The 18,590-nt window shown below is 45.8% G+C and overlaps 2 protein-coding genes across 2 annotated transcripts; one reads left to right on the top strand and one right to left on the bottom strand.

The window, feature by feature from the left end:
- Window positions 1-806: 806 nt before the first annotated feature.
- CCDC65 (coiled-coil domain containing 65) lies at window positions 807-10,380 on the top strand. Its single transcript, XM_070410322.1, has 8 exons — window positions 807-1,136; window positions 1,666-1,833; window positions 6,951-7,120; window positions 7,637-7,775; window positions 8,747-8,944; window positions 9,141-9,359; window positions 9,716-9,868; window positions 9,978-10,380. The coding sequence occupies exons 1-8, from the start codon at window positions 1,005-1,007 to the stop codon at window positions 10,293-10,295; spliced, it is 1,497 nt and encodes a 498-aa protein (XP_070266423.1). The 5' UTR covers window positions 807-1,004; the 3' UTR covers window positions 10,296-10,380.
- A 379-nt stretch (window positions 10,381-10,759) lies between these two features.
- On the bottom strand, window positions 10,760-14,081 carry FKBP11 (FKBP prolyl isomerase 11). The gene is made up of 6 exons (XM_070410323.1): window positions 13,838-14,081; window positions 13,589-13,654; window positions 13,133-13,220; window positions 12,839-12,872; window positions 12,244-12,314; window positions 10,760-11,000 (listed from the first exon to the last, which is right to left on the bottom strand). The coding sequence occupies exons 1-6, from the start codon at window positions 13,967-13,969 to the stop codon at window positions 10,783-10,785; spliced, it is 609 nt and encodes a 202-aa protein (XP_070266424.1). The 5' UTR covers window positions 13,970-14,081; the 3' UTR covers window positions 10,760-10,782.
- Window positions 14,082-18,590: the final 4,509 nt, after the last annotated feature.

Raw genomic sequence — 18,590 nt, 5'->3', positions numbered from 1 at the left:
GACTTCTTTCAATGAGCATGTTTTTGAGATTTATTCATATTGTAGCATGCATCTGTAGTTAGATATCTTAGACTGATATCTAAAAGCAAAATAGCTATATTGCATGGTAAATTTATGTTTAAACATTTAAGAAACTGCTACAGCAACATTCTGTTTACTAGGTGGGATGCTACCTGATTCATAAATTGTTCAGTAAAACCAATTAGATGGAAGGAAGGAAGGAAGGAAGGAAGGAAAGAAAGAGAAAAGAAACTGCCAAACTGTTGTCCAAAGTGGTTGCAACATTTTACAATCCCACCAGCAATGCATGAGGGTTCCCAGTTCTCCATATTATCTCCAAAATTTGTTATCTGTATTTTATTTTTATTTTTTAAAATATATATTTTATTGATTTTTTACAGAGAGGAAGAAAGAGAGATAGAGAGTTAGAAATATCAATGAGAGAGAAACATCGATCAGCTGCCTCCTGCACACACCCTACTGGGGGTGTGCCCACAACCAAGGTACTTGCCTTTGACCGGAATCAAACCTGGGACCCTTCAGTCCGCAGGCCGACGCTCTATTCATTAAGCCAAACCGGTTAGGGCTGATATCTGTATTTTAAAATATTGCCATACCATGAAAAAAAAATATCTTAAAAGGTTCAGTGGGGAGGCTATCGATTTTGAGGATAAAACTATCCTCTTTCAAAACAAAAAAACCCTCACTGCGGTCCTCCAGGCGGCAGAGGGCGCGCCAAGGCAGGGCCTCTCTTCCGCGCCTCCCAGCGCCATTTTAGCAAGATTCCGTTGCTAGGAGACGGCGATGCGTCTTTCGGCTTGAGAGCCCGGCCTCCCCGCTCTGTTCCAGGCTCTGTTTTATCTCAGGACTAAGGTCTACGGTCTCACTACCGTCCAGGGGCAGTTCCAGAAGGCCTCTTTCTGGGGGCATTTTCCTTCTCCCCCCGCTAACGCTGGCCGCGGCGGGCCCAGGATCCTTGCCCAGATCCAGCCGTCTAGCCTGCTATGGCTAAGAAAGGGAAAAAGGCCAAGACGCCCCTGTCGGATGAGGAGCAGCTGCTGATGTTCCAGCAGAGGTTGCTGGCAGATGAGGAGGTGGCTAGGAAGAAGGAGCGGCTCCTGAACCTGTTCTTAAAGGTGATGCGTCCTCATTATCCCTGCCCAGCCCACCCCCTCCCTGCGCTGACCCTGCTGCCTTAACCCTGCCATTGTGGCAGCATCATTTTTATGCTGGCCTCCCTCCTCCGGAAATCTTGAGACCTAAATATACTTAGATTTCAGGCAACAGTGTTTGGAAGGAGGGGCGGTGGGATAGAGCTTGGCAGTCACAACTGAGTCCCAGAACTGGGACAGTAGGTGTTCTCAGCCATCCCAACTGTTCGAAACTCTGATAGTCTCCCTGGAGTGTCCTGCTCTGATGCCTCCATCCTGAAGGAAATTCACCCTTCCCCTCCTTAAAATGCCATCTGGCCGTTCCTGTCTTACTTGAGATGCTCCCAAAACAAGAACAGGAGTTACCTGAGTGTTAGCCATTAGGAGCTTTGGTCCCTCGGAAAAGACAAAGGGTAAAAGCGACAGTTGACAGACTAAGTGCAGTCTTGTTTGTTGTGCTGTATTAGGGCTTTTAACGCTGACCTCCTTCAGGTGTGTTTATTCCTTCGCACAGGACAAGCTGGCCAAGGAGGAGCACAATAGTGCTCTGAACCTTAATAAGATTAACACACAGTGGAGAACTGTTCTTCGAGAAGTCAAGACCAAAGAGCTTCATAAGGACATTGAGATCCTCAGCCAAACATTTGAACGAGTGGTGGACTGCAAGGACAGTGTTATCAAGGTCGGTGTTCTTCCCAAGGAAATGCTTGAACATGGCTGCCTTCATCTCTTAGTTGAATGGGCCAAGAAAAGTAATTAATTATTCAATCTTAACGCCCTCACAAGCAGCAGGCTGTGATGAAACTAGGCTATTGGTAGTAACAACTTTCACTGAGATGAAGAGTAGACTATTGGGTGGTCATCCCTCTCCCTCACTTAGAGGAGCCCTTGCTTTTAGTCATCTACTGCCCCAAACCAGTACTATACAATATTAGAGTTATGAGGCACAGTAGACATCACCCCAGGACTTGAACTTAGTCCTACATCTTGATTTCAATGTGAGACTACTCAGTTCCAGAGGGAGGAAATGGCTCACCCAAGGTCACTCAGCCAGTCGATGAGAGAGCTGGGACTCGGCACAGGTTTCTTGATTCCTACTCTAGCGCTTTATTCAACCAAATTCTGTTTGCCTCTTTGATTCAACTTCAGTAGCCCTGGATAAGGCTGAGAAGATCTCAATGGGTAAGAGCAGTTCTGGATCTCCAAGAAATTCAGTCAGTCATCCTTATGCTATTGGGAGGTTCTTGTATTCAAGAATAAACAAGTGTGTGCCCTGACTGGGAGTCAAACCAGTGATCTCTCAGGTACAGGGGACAACACTCAACCAACTGAGCCACACTGAGCCATACCATCTTTTTTGCCAAGAAATTTTGCTGTATCCCTTTTTTCATTCTATTTTAATCTCTGCCCACTGGTTCCTTCCCCTTAGGCTTTTCTATCTGTCTGTCTGTCTATTTATCTATCTATCTATCTATTTAATTTATTTCAGAGAAGAAGGGAGAGGGAGAGAGAGATAGAAAAGTGAACCATTGATCAGCTGCTTCCTGCACGCCCCACACTAGGGATTAAGCCCGCAACCCAGGCATGTGCCTTGACTGGGAATCAAACTGTGACCTCCTGGTTCATAGGTCAATGCTCAACCACTCTACCCTGCTGGCCGGGCTTAGGGACATGCAGGAAGCAGCTGATCAATGATTCTCTCTCATCGTTGATGTTTCTCTCTCTCCTTCTCCCTTCCTCTCTGAAATCAATAAAAATATATTTTAAAATTATCTTTTCGCCCTAACTGGTTTGGCTCAGTGGTTAGAGCCTCGGCCTGTGGACTGAAGGGTCCCAGGTTTGATTCTGGTCAAGGGCATGTACCTTGGTTGCAGGCACATCTCCAGTAGGGGGTGTGCAGGAGGCAGCTGATCGATGTTTCTCTTTTATCGATGTTTCTAACTCTCTATTCTTCTCCCTTCCTCTCTGTAAAAAATCAATAAAATATATATTTTTTAAAATGATTCTCTCTTTGTCTTTAACCTTTGGCATTTTAATTATGATGTGTCTTGGTGTAGGCCTCTTATTTGGGACTCTCTGTGCTTCCTGGACTTGTATGTCTATTTCTTTCACTAGGTTAGGGAAGTTTTCCATCATTATTTTTTCACATAGTTTTTCATTCCTCATTTTCTCCCTTCTCCTTTTGGCACCCCCATGATGCAAATGTTTGTATGCTTAAATTGTCCCAGAGGCTCCTTATACTATCCTCATTTTTATGGATTTTCTTTTTTCTGCTTCCTTATCTTCCAAATCTCTAATTTGATCCTCTGCTTCTGCTTCACCTATTTCACCTTTGATTCCCTGTATTCTTCACTTCAGTTAGTGTATTCTTTATTTCTGACTGGTTCTTTTTCATGTTTTCTATCTATGTTTTTATGTTTCCTATCTCTTTATTGAAGTTCTCACTAAGTTCATGTATTCTTCCCCTAAGTTTATTTAGCATTTTAATATAAACAGTGGTTTGAACTCTGCATCTAGTAGATTGCTTGTCTCCATTTTATTTAGTTCTTTATCTGGAGTCTTTTTCTGTTCTTTCATTCCCAAATGACAAAGACATGTTTCTTTGTCTCATTTGGCTGTCTCCCTGTGTTTGTTTCTATGTATTAGGTAGAGCTGCTACATCTTCCTATCTTGGTAGAGTAGTAGGTGTACTGTAGGGTCCAGTGTCACAGCCTCCTCAATCACCCGAGCTGGGCACTCCAGGTGCACCCCCCATGTGGGCTATGTATACCCTCTGGTTGTAGTTGAGCCTTGATTGCTGTTGGCACCTCAATGGGAGGGATTTACCCATAGGCTGATAGGTTGTGAAGACTAATCGCAACTACCATGGAAGATCAGCTATGCAGGGGCTGACCCCACAGAGCAGGATTTACTTCAACAGGGCTCTAGTGACTGCTGAGTCCACCCTTTGAATGTATCCTTTGTGGAGGAGTTTGGGTGGTACTTCGACCTGGTCTGAAGCTGTCCACCAAATGCACTGGCTCTGGAGCCTCCTGGGAGGTGCAGATCAAGGTCAGCTGCCACCTATGTCCTGCCTGGGGCCACTCTTCATGAGCTACAAAGCAATATGTAGATGGCTGCTATTTGTGCTGGAATTGGATTTGCAGAGCAGAGGCCAAGCTGTGAACTAAGGCTGGCTGCCACTAGTGCCAGGCCTGGGGTCACTTAGTGAAAGGTATGTGGCATGCTGAGGCCAGATGCTGCTTGTTTGTCTTTTAATAGTCAATCATTGTTTCTTTAGTGTCCATTTTTTGTCTTTTTAAAATATATATATTTTTATTGATTTCAGAGAAGAAGGGAGAGAGTTAGAAACATCAATGATGAGAGAGAAGCATTGATCGGCTGCCTCCTGCACACCCCCCACTGGGGATTGAGCCCCCAGCCTGGGCATGTGCCGTTGGCTGGAATCGAACCTGGGACCCTTCAGTCTGCAGGTCGACTCTATCTACTGAGTCAAACAGGCGAGGGCCAGATGCTGCTTGTTTGAGAAATTTTAGAAAAGTCTGAAGCATTTACCAACGTAGGTCATTTGTATGGAAAAGCCACAGGAAATGGCTTGGACTGGGCCAACAAGATGAATGGGATGGGGTCTTAGGGAATCAGCAGAGCAGGGCCAGCAGTGTTAGCCAGGTTGATGGAGATTCAGATATGGCACCAGCCTGCAGACTCTGTGGGGCAAGGGCCCAGAAAAAGAACAATGGCCTCTGCCAACACTTCTGTCTGGGAAAAAACTGCTCCTCCAGCTCTTGCCTTAATGTCAGACAACTCAATTCCTTGCCAGACAATTTAGTTCCTCCCTGTATGACCCTGGTGCCTCAGCACTGGAGCTTAGAGGAAGTGAGTCCAAGTAAGTCTGTGGGTAAGACCTTTAAGATGAACTGCCTAGGACTCCAGAAGCCCCGGTCTCACTCATCCACAATCCCCACTGATTTTTATAATCACAAGTTATGGGGACTTCTCTTCCTGGCACTGGAACCCTGGTTTGGGGAACTTAGTGTGGGGCTGGGACCCCTCATGCCTCAGGGGGGACCTCTGCATCCAAAATATCTCTCTACATGTGGATGTGGGATCAGCCCATTCAGCAGCTCTGCCCCTCATAGGACTTCTGTTCAGCTAGATTTCAGGTGATTCTTAATGATAGTTGTTCTGTAAGTTTAGTTGTAGTTTTGATGTGGTTGTGGGAGGAGGATTTGAGTATTGCTTTTACCTATGCCACCATCTTGACCTGAACCTCCAGATTATCTTTCTAAAACAAAATCTGATCCTGTCATTCCACTGCTTAAGTCTCCCCAGTGGCTCCCCTCTTCTACAGGAAAAAAATCCATACTCCACGGAAAGAATAGCAAAGCCCTTCATGATCTACCCTCTACCTGTACCTTTCATAGCCAGCCTTGTTTCTTACCTGTGCCTTTATACATGCTATTTCCTCTACCTGGAATTTTATTTTTCTCATCTCCTCAGTTTTCCTGGCAAACTCTGTCTCCTCTTCAAGAGTGATACAAATGGCATCTCTTCAGTGAAGCCTTCCCCAGTGTTCTTAGTTAGATGTAGGCACTCCATTCCTTATATCCCATTGTCACTGGTAAATCATTAATTTCATATCACTTAGCATGTTAAACAGTAATGTTTTGTTTATATAACTCTTTTCCTTCTTCAAGACTGCAAGCTCCTTTGAGGGCAGTGAGGATGTCTTTTAGTCTCGGAATCCTCAGTACCCAGCATAGTGCTGGATAAGCATTTGTTGAGTGAGTGAATAGTTATCCATTATCAGAACCTATTTCATAAGATTCTTTTTCATGTAAACATAAGATGAAAGCTAGCTCTGCATAGGTTGTGGTAGTTCACAGTGGGACTCAAGGTTTTTGGATCATATGGGAACTCAGTAAATGCTTCTTTGTTCTATTTACTCTAATTTCATTTTGCTTTCTTTTTTTTAGGACACAAAGTTTTCTTTAATTATTTTTTTGGGGATAAGAAACACCACACTTCTACTCAATGTCCAACCAACTGAACCACACCAGCCAGAGCTCATTGTACTTTTTTGAATGGGTACTACATTTCCATTGTCCAAAATTAAAAAGATAAAAAGTTACATAGTGAAAATTCCTTCCCACTGGTGCCTTCCAGCTGCCCAATGCCCATTAGTTTCATGAGTAAACATTATTTTACACAAATGGTAGTATTACATACTGTTCTGCCCATTGACTTTTTCATTTAACAATATGTCCTGGGTGCCTGGCCAGTGTGGTTCAGTGCTTGAGCATCCACCTATGAACCAGGAGATCAGGGTTCGATACCTGGTCAGAGCACATGCCTGGGTTGCGAGCTTGATCCAGTAGGGGGCATGCAGGAGGCAGCTGGTCAATGATTTTCATTATTGATGTTTCTCTCTCTCTCCCTCTCTGAAATCAATTATATATATATTAAAAAGGCAGGACAAATGCTTGATTCCTTCTCTTCCCTGACAAGATACCCTAGGTTCAACTTGTTTATTTTTGCCTCAGATTTCGAAGCAGCCATTTCTCTATGAATCCGATTCCTTTTATTGGTAGCACCATCACTTTAAATGTTTGTTGTCCCTAGGACACTGGCTGACTATATGGGGTTCTCTGATGTCACTCTGACTTTAAATTCAATAGTGGGAGAACCAGCACTCTTTGATCCAAAGAAAAGTCATCCAGCTAACCAGCTGAATACATCTTTAATTTTCTCACACAGAAGTCATTGAGCCAAAATGGTAACTCTGTGTTTCCTACCCAGTCTTTAGCTAGGGACCTGTCAGAAGCTGAGGAGCAGTATGCCATTGCCCTGCGCAGCCACATGCACAACATTGACCAGCTGTTGGCCTTGCAGAGATGCCGACTCAACCTCCTGGAGGAAAATTACAACATGGAGCTGGAGACCCTAACCAAAGAGTTTGAGATAGAAAGGTATGGGGGTTTGAATCCAAGGGAGCATATAGAGCCTGTGTCAAGGAGCTGTCTGTAAGCAGGTGGCCAGCACCCTGGAGCATCCCACCTTGATGATGACATTACTTCCAGCAGAAAAGATCCTGATTTCCTTCTAAAATAACGTGGGTTTAAGCTTGTGGCCTTAGCCTTCCTTTGCCCGTGCCAGGTCCCTATTTGTAACGTCTCATCACCCACTGCCAACTATCAAAATCCTACCCATCTGGCAGGGGACAGGAATGGGAAGGAGACTTCTCACTGTAACCTTTGCACTTTTTAACTTATATCACATGAATATATTAACCTATTCAAAAATAAAAATAATCTTATTCATTCTTTTCGGCCCTAAAGGAAATAGATCCCTCCTTCCCTCTGTTTTCCTTCAGTACCTAAGAGTTTGTACCACTCATATAGTTTTATTACATACTGCTTTGAGTTGTCATTATTGGTCCATTTGCTTTATTCCTCAGAGCAGGGATAGTGTCTTATCTTCCGTAGGAAGACAATTATTGAACAACATGAAAAAGAGATTCGCTACCTACAAGATGTCTTCATGGCTATGGAGCAGAACTACATAGATTCTGAGTATGAAAGCAAACTGGAGTTCCAGAGCATGTGGGATGATCTCAAAAACAAGGTACAGAGGGGAAGTAATGGGCAAGAGCTGGGAGAGGAGAGAAAAATGCTCCAGGCTAGTAGAGCTCAAAGAGATCCCTTTAACCAACATAATAAAATGCCTGTTGCCACTGTAGGTACCCCATTGCCTTTTGTACTTTTCTGAAAATTGATTGGGCGGGAGGATCATTCTGAAATATCAAGGAAATGCATTTGAAAGCTTAAAAGCAACAAGGAAATCATCTGGCTTCACCTGGGAAAGATATGCTTTGATTTCCGTCCCCAGTCTTTTTACCTGTCTCCCTGAAGACCCTCAGCTAGTCAAGTGTTTCTTCTAATCTACTCTGTTCTTGCAGGATTCCATAATTATTTTGAAAGGCAAGATCATGGTGCATAGCCATGAGATTTGTAGATGAAGAAACTAAAGCCCCGTAAAGTAGAATGACCTGCCAAAGTCCTGCTGCTGCTTTGTTGCAGAGCCAGGAGGAGAATCCAGTTTCTGGCCTCTTGGCCAAAGTGCTTTCCACCATCCTGTGGGCCGCAAACGTTAGCTAGCCTGCAGACCTGGGTTTGAGTATGAGATTATTTGTTTTTATTTTGCCCTGTGGTGTTTTGTAAAACATTTAAATAAGGTTCCCAAATTTAAAAAATGGGGATTTCACATAAAAACCCAAATTTTCACCTTCCCTTGAAAAATCTGAAGATCTGGTAACCCTGGGACAATATTTCCAAATGGAGACACTCACATGGAGCTGAGCAGCGGTGCCTTCCCCACTCCCCCTGCTAAGAGCATTTGCTCTCTGGTTCACCGCAGGCTCCATCTAGCCCACAGCACTTATTTATATCATCTGCCTGGTCTTTGTAGGCATTTTCATTGGCGACCCTGCACTATACTATGCTATAAACAGCATAAGAGTGTGAGGTTGCTGGTGGAAGTGAAAGGGCACTAAAAACGTAATTCCGAGCATTGTCTATTTTGGGGCCACTTCCTAGAATATAGAAGAGAAGCACTTTCTAAGACTGCAACTAGAGAGTGTAGTAGAAGATCTATGGAGAAGGTTCCAGGATGCACTTAAGAATTACACTGATGCCACAGAGGATCGAAAGATTGCCTTTGAGACTTTGAAAGTGAAGGACGAGAAGAGCTCCAAAGACATTGAAGTACAGATGAAAAGAATACAGAAACTACAGGTTAGTGCAGCCAACCAGAAATACTCACTGCTTTAACTGCTCCATCATCCCCTGTTCATCTTCCCCCAATTTCTACTGGGCCTCATCACTGGTTGGGGAAAGATATGCTTTGATTTCCGTCCCTAGTCTTTTCACCTGTCTCCCTGAAGACCCTCAGCCAGTCAAGTGTTTCTTCTAATTTACTCTGTTCTTCCAGGATTCCATACTTATTTTGAAAGGCAAGATCATGGTGCACAGCCGTGAGAGTGAAGAACAGAACCAGTACATTCGTGATGACAAGGAATTGGTCCTTGTACAACTACGAAAACTTAAGGCCCAAAGGACTCATGTCCGGGAAATAGCACAGGAGAATTTAGTCAAACTCACTCTGGAAAGTAATGCCACCCTCAAAGTTCTGAGAGCGATTGTTGATAAGGTAACAGGGGAGAGGGTGGTCCAAACAAAACCAAGGAACTGGGCTCCCTGTGAAGTAAAAAGGGTTTGAGAATGGTAGAGGAGGCATCCTCCTGCTTCCTGCTCGAGTGGACATTTGGAATACCTTTTTTATTTCATGTTCCCTTCCCCCTCACATTTTAAGTTAAATGCATTAATAGTGAATGGATTTTCTAAGAATATCAAATACTTGCCATTCAGTAAGCACTCTGTGTTAGATGTGTATATTACTCGTCTCCCACTTAAATTAATAGCTTCCCTGGTTCAAACAGGGAACCAACTCCACTATTCCCCTTCCCACCTCTTTTCTAATAAAAGGTGTCTTCCTGCGTTCAATAGGGTGAAAAGATCCTTAAACTTGCTGAAATATGTAGGAAATTTGAAACAGAGGAAGAAAAAGTGCTGCCCTTTTATTCTTCAATGTTGACTCCAGAGGAGCAGGAGGAGATAGAGGAAATTATCCCAGAGGAGCTTACTGAGGAGCTGGCAAAGGTAAAGTTCCCAGGGCCCAGAGGCCTTGGCTTAAGGTTGGGGATGATGGACCCTGGGCTGTATTCACTAATGGGCCCCACTACACACCTCCCTTTAAATCAATTCCCAGGTGATAGCAGACTACACAGGGATGGATAATTTCTGGAAAAGGTACAACAAAGTGAAACTAGAGCAACTGAGCCTTCAACAAAGACGTACCCAATTGTTAGAGATCAACGGGAAGCTGCGGGAGATGCTCAAACAGTACTTGGATGGCATTTCAGTGAGTGATGAAGTGCTGAGCCAGCTCAACCCACTCTTCATCGTCAACTACCGAAGCAACTTACCCCAGCCCTTGTCTAAACCTACAACCCAGCCAGGTGACAAAAAAAGTTCAACCACTTACAACATCATTGAGGCAGCCCACGTGATCTCCCATATCCTGTGATACAAGGAGAAAATCTATTTTCATTCTCCAGAGAATTTTTTGAGAGACCTGAGGACTTTGCTATTAAAAATTCTCATAGAGTTCATGAGCTTCTTATGTCTTTGCCATATTGGACAGAACAGTCTACTTTGACAACACCAGGAATAAGCAGCCCCAGGGCATGGAGAGAATAGCTAGGCAACTACTAGGAGGCTTATTTCTCAATGAAGCATTGCTTCTGGAGTCAGGGCACCCTGTAGCCAAACCTGTACCTCCGGGACCTAAAAATCAGATGGGAATTCAAGAACAAGTCCCTGAAGTAAGTTAGGACAGGAAGAGGAGGCCAGGGGAAGAGGTGACTCAAAGCCTCTAACCCCCTCCCCCATGACAGACAAGATCCAACTCAGAATGCCTTTTCCCCAGCCCCCTCACCTCATTCCCACTTACAAAAGTAGCCTCAGAAAGTATCAGTTGAAGAATGCAAAGACGTTTTAAAAATTATTATTTATTATTTCTTTTTGCTCTTGTTTCGTTTCTCTTCCTTGAGCTTCTTTTTGGAGACTTTAGGTCTGCTGGCCTTTCTGTATAGGTGATACCCAATGAGGCTCAGGAGGGCTGGCACCATGGCCATGCCCACCAGAGGCAAAGTGCCCTTCATCAGCTTTTGCCAGTAGTTGGCTCGGATCAGTGCAATCAGCTCCACGTCAAACTGCAGCACTGCATCCGCTGGAGGCAGAGAGGAGGTGAGGGTTAGGATCTCTGTGCAGTTTATCTAGGACTCTGAATGAATGAAAACAGGGAAGGCAGGCCACACCAGAGCAACAACTATGAAGCTGGCAAGATTTAAATGTGGGGTTGAGTTCCCTTAGACAAGGCAGAGATGGGTTACGAGCAGAGTCTAGTGATAGTCATGTTTACCCCAAATATACAAATGTGGCTTGGTTTCCATGATGGGTCTTTGACAGCACAGGAAAATTTCCTGTGGATCTGAAATGTACACACTGTTCCCCATTTATGAGTGAGAGAAACCTCTATACTAACTGTACTCCATTTCCAAACAGCCACAAGGACACAATCTTTGCAGGGCTGAAATTAATTGAATTTAAACTAGACTTTTAAATTCCACCAACCAATGAGCATATTCAACGAAATTATTAGAAAAGATAGGTGTTCTAACATAAGAGCAGGAGAGGAAGAAGGATGTGTCTTAAGAAAGTAGATATGGGGGAATGAGTGGGAAAGAAATGTAGATAGAAGCAGCACTAGAAAGCAGAAGGTAATAGAGCTTTGAGTAAGAGTTCATTTCTCTTTAGTCACCCTATCTTCTCTCCAGGTCTCCCTCTAAGCTGGAACTGGGATAATAACTTTTACCCCGATGCTCTGAAGTATAACACACTTTAGCTAATAGAACATGTGTTATAACCAAAAGCAAGAGACACACATCTTGTGAAATCTGTTCAATCCCAGGCCTTTAAGAGTAAAAATCAACAGTGACTTGAGAGGGCTTTTAAAGTTATGAGGTGGACTTGGCTTTTAAAAGTTTTTTTTGTTTCATTTTGTTTTGAATTACTTGACTGTGATCATTTTTCCTATCTCTTCCCTGGTAAAGACTGAGAGGAAGGGCGGAGATACAGCGAGAAGCCATGCCAACTGCACAAATTACACCATTTGTAATTGTAGGAAAAAGACAGGAAATTAGTCCAAAGTTCTAGGAAGGGTGACACGCGCAGCAGACCCATGTGGCACAAGCAGGTGTCTCCTTTCTAAAAAGCTGCTGGCTGCCAGAGGGCAAACCAGGTGACATTAACAGGTTCTCTAGTCCCTATGGTGATCTAAGCAGGAAAAAAGAGGGCCCCAGCCACCGCTGTCCCTTTTAGCAAACTGATTTAGACCTTCTCAAGCTCCAAATTGTACAGCTCTGAGAGATGGGGTAGTTTGATGATCTGAAAGAGAGCTCTAGTCAGGTTACCTGGGATAGATGGTGGAAATCCCCGTTTTCCATACGCCAAGTGAGAAGGAATGATTGCCCTTCGCTTCTCTCTGAGGGAAAGAATGTAAGTCACAGCCAGAGGTGGCAGCAGGTGGGCCAGCAGCCTGTCCATCTGAAGCCCCACCAGCAAAACCCTCTAGGTCAGTGGTCGGCAAACTGCGGCTCGAGAGCCACATGCGGCTCTTTGGCCCCTTGAGTGTGGCCACGAAGTTTCAATCGCACTGTACGTGCGCGCCCACACGTGGTATTTTGTGGAAGAGCCACACTCAAGGGGCCGCAGTTTGCAGACCACTGCTCTAGGTATTCATGTCCAAAAGATGACTTTTCCCCCACTTTATACCAAACAGGTTGACCAGCAAAGGTATACATCCCCCCACATGCCTCAACTGCTCCAACAAAACCCACAGCCAGAGAGGCACAGAGGCTTGGGACGCCCTCAGGGGTCCCAGTGACTGAGGCAAAGCCAGGGTCCTTTGTCCCATGTTTCCCTGCCTCCTCTAGAAGCAGGGATAGCAGAGAACGCGTCCAGCCATGCAAAGGGAGTACCCAAGCCCCTCTCTGCCCAGATACTCACCCTACACACATGTCTAGAAGGCTCTGCTCCAGACCTTGAGGAAGAAGACATAACTGAACAGGAAGCTACCTACATTCCCAAAATCCCAGGAGAGGCGATCAATGGTTCCCCCTTCACCCTTAGTTGAGCTCCCCGCTTCTCAAATCTCTGGCTCCCTTCTAGTAGGGTATGGGGCGAGAGGAATATTAGAAGTGGGGTTTGAACCTCAGGAGGGGCCGTTTCTAAGGTAGCTTAGGGACTGAAAGGGTGAGAAAGCACTTAGGTTGGGATGAGTGGGAGGCACAGGCCACATACCTGGGATCACCTGCTTTTGGCCGAGTTCTATAACCAGAGGGTCTCTGGCCAGGGAAGTGTCAATAACACGTCCATCTACCAAGCTGCCCTGGGGGGAGAGAGCACCCGGAGCTCACACCTGGCCAGCTCTCCCTCCCAGCAGGCGCAGCCCCCTCGCAGCTGCTGCCTCGCACTCCCCTCGGGGCAGAAAGGAACAGGAAGCCCCGCAGGACTGGCACTGCTCGGAGATCTCTCCACCCTTCACTTCTCAGTGCTCCGGGGGAACTGGGGGGAAAGCAGGGAGGGGAAATGGGCAGGAAGAGGAACCTTCCCCCACCCTCCACCCGCCACGTGCGCGAAGACCCCAGAGCCCAGCGACTCCCCGAACCACTCGCCACGTGTCCAAGCCAAAGCTGACGTGTTTCATCGGGGCGCCGCCCCCTCCCAGGCTCCGCCTGGGCCCCCCACACCCCTCACCGTGTAGTGTATGTGAAGCGTGTCTCCAAAGGCAGCAGATTCCGCACACGGTTCGGGGGGCTCCACCTATGATCGGACTGCAGGAGTCATGGAGGGTCCTCCAAAGATCCCGTTCTTGCCCCTAAACCCCACACCCCCAACTCAGCAGTCCCCGCACTTCTCCTCCCGGCTCGCAGGTTCTCTTTGACCTGTATTCGCGCTCAAGACCTGCCCCGCGGACCTCGGACCGGACAGGGACAACCTCCTCACCAGGGTCTCCACTTGGAGGGCTCGGACAGGACTTTCGGTTTCGAACCCCGTGTCAGCCTGGGACGCCGCCCCGCTGAGCAGCAGCAGCAGCGGCAGCAGACAGAGCGGGAGTCGTGGCGGGCGCAGGGTCATGACTCCACACGGTGCCAGGCGCAGGACCCCAGGACCGGCTGCCGGTGTGGCGGCGGCTAGAAGAGCGGTTCTCTCAGCGCCCAGGCTGGACGGACAGGACGGGGCGGGTGGAGACACACCAGCCCCTCCTCCTGCCGCCCATCCTCCACCTTGTCCCCGCCTCCTGGGGGCGGAGGCCACAGGGAGCCCTCCCTACCCTCTAGGATCGGAGGTTTGGATTCTGACTGGTCGGTCAGTTCGCGTACTGCCCCGCAGTGAGGGCCTGGGACACACAACACCCATTATTAACCTGTGTGGCAGGCACTCGTCTGTAATCCTCAAAACCACCCGAAAGGTGGCCAGAATGGTTTCCATTTTACAGATGAGAAACTGGGTGCCCAGGTTAATGTGCCCAAGGTCATGGCGACAGGGACAGAATTCAAACCCAAGACTGCCCGAGTCCAGCTTGTTTGCTTTCTGATTTTGCCAACCACACACGGCTCCTCACACCTATATCCTGGCAGGGTCTGGCTGGCCCATCCCTCCCCAGCAGTTGTCAGAGGCAGCATCCCTCCCCCACCTCCCCCTTCCAGTTGGAATTTTTGGAGGTCTGACATCAGGTGATCCTGCAAGTGTTTTCATCTCTGCCCAGTCTCATGCTATGCTCTTCCTTCACCTGGCAGGCTCACTTTAGACCAGCAGTTCCCAACATGGGGCACATGCCCCACAGGGGGGCGATTTGATTTTTAAGGGGGGGCAATTTGAGTTATTAACGGAATTTTTTGCATTTCTTATGGTTCTAGGGGCCTCATATACAGTATATAAAAATGTGACATATTGATGCATTTCAGTTCTCTATTGTTTTGAAACTTTGCTATTTTTCATATCACTTCACATTATTTTTTTTAACAACTTCTTAGTGATTTCTTCCTCAGTACTTCAACTGTCCTTTCGTTCTTTTCTTTTTCTCTTTCATGGATGCCATGTTCTTTGGATGCTTGTTTAGGCCAAGTCAATAGCCTTTTAGGCTTCGTCCACATAAACAGGAGTTCACTTTTTGAATAACAATTATATGTCATGGGGGGGGGAGCATCAGGATTTTAGAGATGCTTAGGTGGGGCATGGCCACAAAAAGGTTGAGAACCACTGCTTTAGACCAAACTCAAATATCACTGATTCCGAGCTAGAAGTGGCTTATTTCTGAACTTCAGGCATACACTCAGGGACATTACTTTTCCTTGTGTTGTGGTAATTTGTGTACGAGAGGCCCAGTGTCTAAAATTCGTGCACTGGGAGGGGGAGAGTCCCTCAGCTGGGCCTGTGACCTCTCGCAGTCCAGGAGCCCTCGGAGGATGTCCGACTGCCGCGGAGGCTACACTCGCCAGCCGTCAGCCTGGCTTCTGGCTGAGTAGCAGTCGTTCCGCCGTCTGGTTGGATTTGCATATTAGCCTTTATTATATAGGAAGGATGCCTCCCTCCTCTAAAGAATCAGCACACTGATGGCAAGGACAAGATTGTGATCATGTCTGGAGTCCCCTACATACTAATTGAACAATACCCTCCATATAAGACTCTACACAAACGTTTTATTTTGAGTAACTATAGCATACAATACTAAAAAGAAAAAAAACATACCAAAAACAAAGACCTAACTATACTAATATGGAAAATCTCAGACAAATGTATACATTAGGTTTTTAAAAGCAAGAGTAATGGATGTGATGAGCCCCTTTATATTTTAACCTTTCTCCAAATATGTATAGTATATTTAGAAAAGGAACTGTAAGTATGTTCCCTTTGGGGATGGGAGAAGAGTAGAGGGGAACAGGTTCCACATGTTGCACTATACATTTATATATTGTTTGGATGTTTTACAATAAAAATTACTGTTATAAAAATTTTTAAATTAAATATTAAATGAATTAACAACATATGGTCCTGCGTTACATAATGATGTTTCAGTCAACAACCGACTGCATATTCAATGGTGGTCCTGTAAGATTATAATTTCTATAGCCTAGTGATGTCATAGATATGGCAGCTGTCCTAATGTCACAGTCCAGTGCATTACTTGTGTTTGTGGTGATGCTGATGTAAACAAGTCACCTGTACTTCCAGGCATATAAAAGTAGAGCACAGACAATTATGTACGGTACATACTTGATAATGATAATAAATCTTACTGGTTTATGTATTTACTACACTATACTTTTTACCATTATTTTTATTTTTCAAATATATTCTTGGTTTTGGGAGAGGAAGGGAGAGGGAGAGATAGAAACATCAAAGAGAATCACTGATCAGCTGCCTCCTGTACACCACACAATGGGGATCGAGCCCACAACCAGGCATGTCCCCTTGACCAGAACTGAACCCAGGACCCTTCAGTCCACAGGCCAATGCTATATCCACTGAGCCAAACCATCTAGGGCTACCATTATTTTAGATTGTGCTCTTTCTACTTATAATAAAAGCTTGTGTAAAACAGTATGCTGTTACACCAATAGCAGCCTCATACATCTGGTTGCTGTGGTTTTTTTATTGCATTACATTCTCTTGTACTTGATTTAGTTTTGTATTGTTCTGTACAGCAACATACTGTACAGGCTTGTAGCCTAGGAGCAATAGGCTACACCATATAGTCTATTAAGCGGCACATGACTGCATAGCAATAGAAGGGAATGTGTGGGAGGTGTTGAATGAGCTGTGCTAACAAAGCTAAAGGAGCCAGACCAGGGGGGAAAAAGTCCTTGTGATTAGATCATAGGCAGCTCTGAAGACTTTAAAGGAAAGAGGTATTTTTAAACAAGAGAGAAAGAGGATAAAGGCAGAGGGCCAGATATTTGGGGGAAATGAATGGACCAGTTTGGCTAGAATATGGGATTTAGCCAGGAGAGTAGAGGTAGTAGGAGAGGGAAGTATGAGCTGGTTATGGAGAGCCTTGAATGTCAGACTGAGGCAGTGGGAACCCACTGAAAGTTTTTGAGCAATGGGGTAACAGTGCATACTGTACTGTGTGTATCAGCTGATTGGAATGGTGTCATGAAGGAGGAAGACTATTACCCAGTCTGAGGCTTTGTTTGGAATCCGAAGCAGAAAGGGAAGTGGGGTGAAGTGAAGAGAGTGGTAGTGGGAAAGGAAAGGACAAAAACTAAGACAACAATATCACCAAAAGAGGGCAGCGCAAGAAGGCACTTTCTCCTTAGATCAAATTAGGAGGAACCTGAAGGACAGAGAAAGGTGAGATGGTTCTGGCCCAGCCCTGACTGGATGCACAACTTAATCAGAGAACCACTCCTAGAAAGGTCTCCACCCTCAAAGGTGTCTCTGTTGGCAACTAGAAGAAATTCTACCTCAGCCCCCTGATTCCCAAAATTCATGGGGTACCCACCGTGCCCAGCTTGGTTAAGGACAATGTTTATTCATTCATCAAAGATGAGTGCTATGCCCAGCTGGTGTGGTTCAGTGGTTGGGTGTCGACCCATGAATTAGGAGGTCACTGTTCGATTCCCTGTCAGGGCACATGCCTGGGTTGTGGGCTCTATCCCCAGTAAGGGGCAGGAGAATGAGAGAGAGAGATAGAAACATCAATGATGGGAGAGAACCATCGATCGGCTGCCTCCCGCACGCCCCCCACTGGGGATTGAGCCCACAACCAGGCATGTGCCCTTGGCTGGAATCGAACCCAGGACCCCCCAGTCCGCAGGCCGACACTCCATCCACTGAGCCAAGCCGGCCAGGGCAAGGTACTGCTTTTAAAATGTTTTTTATGTTTATTTTAAACAGACTGTTAATAAATAGTCTGTGAGCCCGACCGGCAAAACAAGCAACAGGGCATCTTGTTTTTGCCTATGCCAGATCTTGCATTTATGGGATGATACCTCCCTGGCTAAAACAGCCATAGGGGAGAATGGAGAGGGAAGTAACACATCATTCTTGGATGAATGAATGCATAGCAATACCTAAAAAGAAAATATCTAGTTCCCTGACCGGGTGGCTCAGCTGGTTGGAGCATTGCCTCGTACAAATAAAGGTTGCAGGTTTGATCCCCACATTCATTTAGTATCTTGTGTTTCCAGACCTGTGCTGCCATACAGGAGGCAGCAGATGTTTTCCTCTCACGTTGATGTTTCTCCCTCCCCTCGTCCCCGCTCTGTGAAATTAATAAAACATATCCTTGGGTGAGGATTAAAAAAAAATCCTGGCCTGGCTTGAGTATCCACTCTACTCCACCACATCCAGTTCTGAAGCCAGAGTTGCTCCTGGAGTCCAGATCCTCTCTTCTGTGGCCTATGGCCAAAGTGACACAAAGCAGATACCCACCTCTTCATGGTGAACAGTCCTGATCCAAGTTCCTCACTTCCTACTTCCAACCACTGCCTGCAGTGGCACTGCTCCCCAAGGTTCAGATTTCCTCAGACCTAACCCTTTTCTCGGAACTCAGGGTCATGCTTACCCCCATCCCAGCAAACAAGGCCAGGAAACTCATTAAGAAAGAGGAAGTAAGTCATCTAGATCCTATCACTCCCCAGTAACAAGCATCCCTCCAATCACCAGGTTAGAAAGTAGAGAAGTGGACTTCGGCCCTCCTACCTCGACATCCTTCAGAACTGGAAAACTCTGTTCTTAGTATTATTACTGC

The sequence above is a fragment of the Myotis yumanensis genome, unplaced genomic scaffold (genome assembly GCF_028538775.1).
Source record: "Myotis yumanensis isolate MYYU_CA2020_CCGP unplaced genomic scaffold, mMyoYum1.0.hap1 SCAF_3, whole genome shotgun sequence".
NCBI lineage: Eukaryota > Metazoa > Chordata > Mammalia > Chiroptera > Vespertilionidae > Myotis > Myotis yumanensis.
The sequence above is the reverse complement of the archived record's forward strand: the minus strand, read 5'-3'. Positions and strand labels throughout refer to the sequence as shown.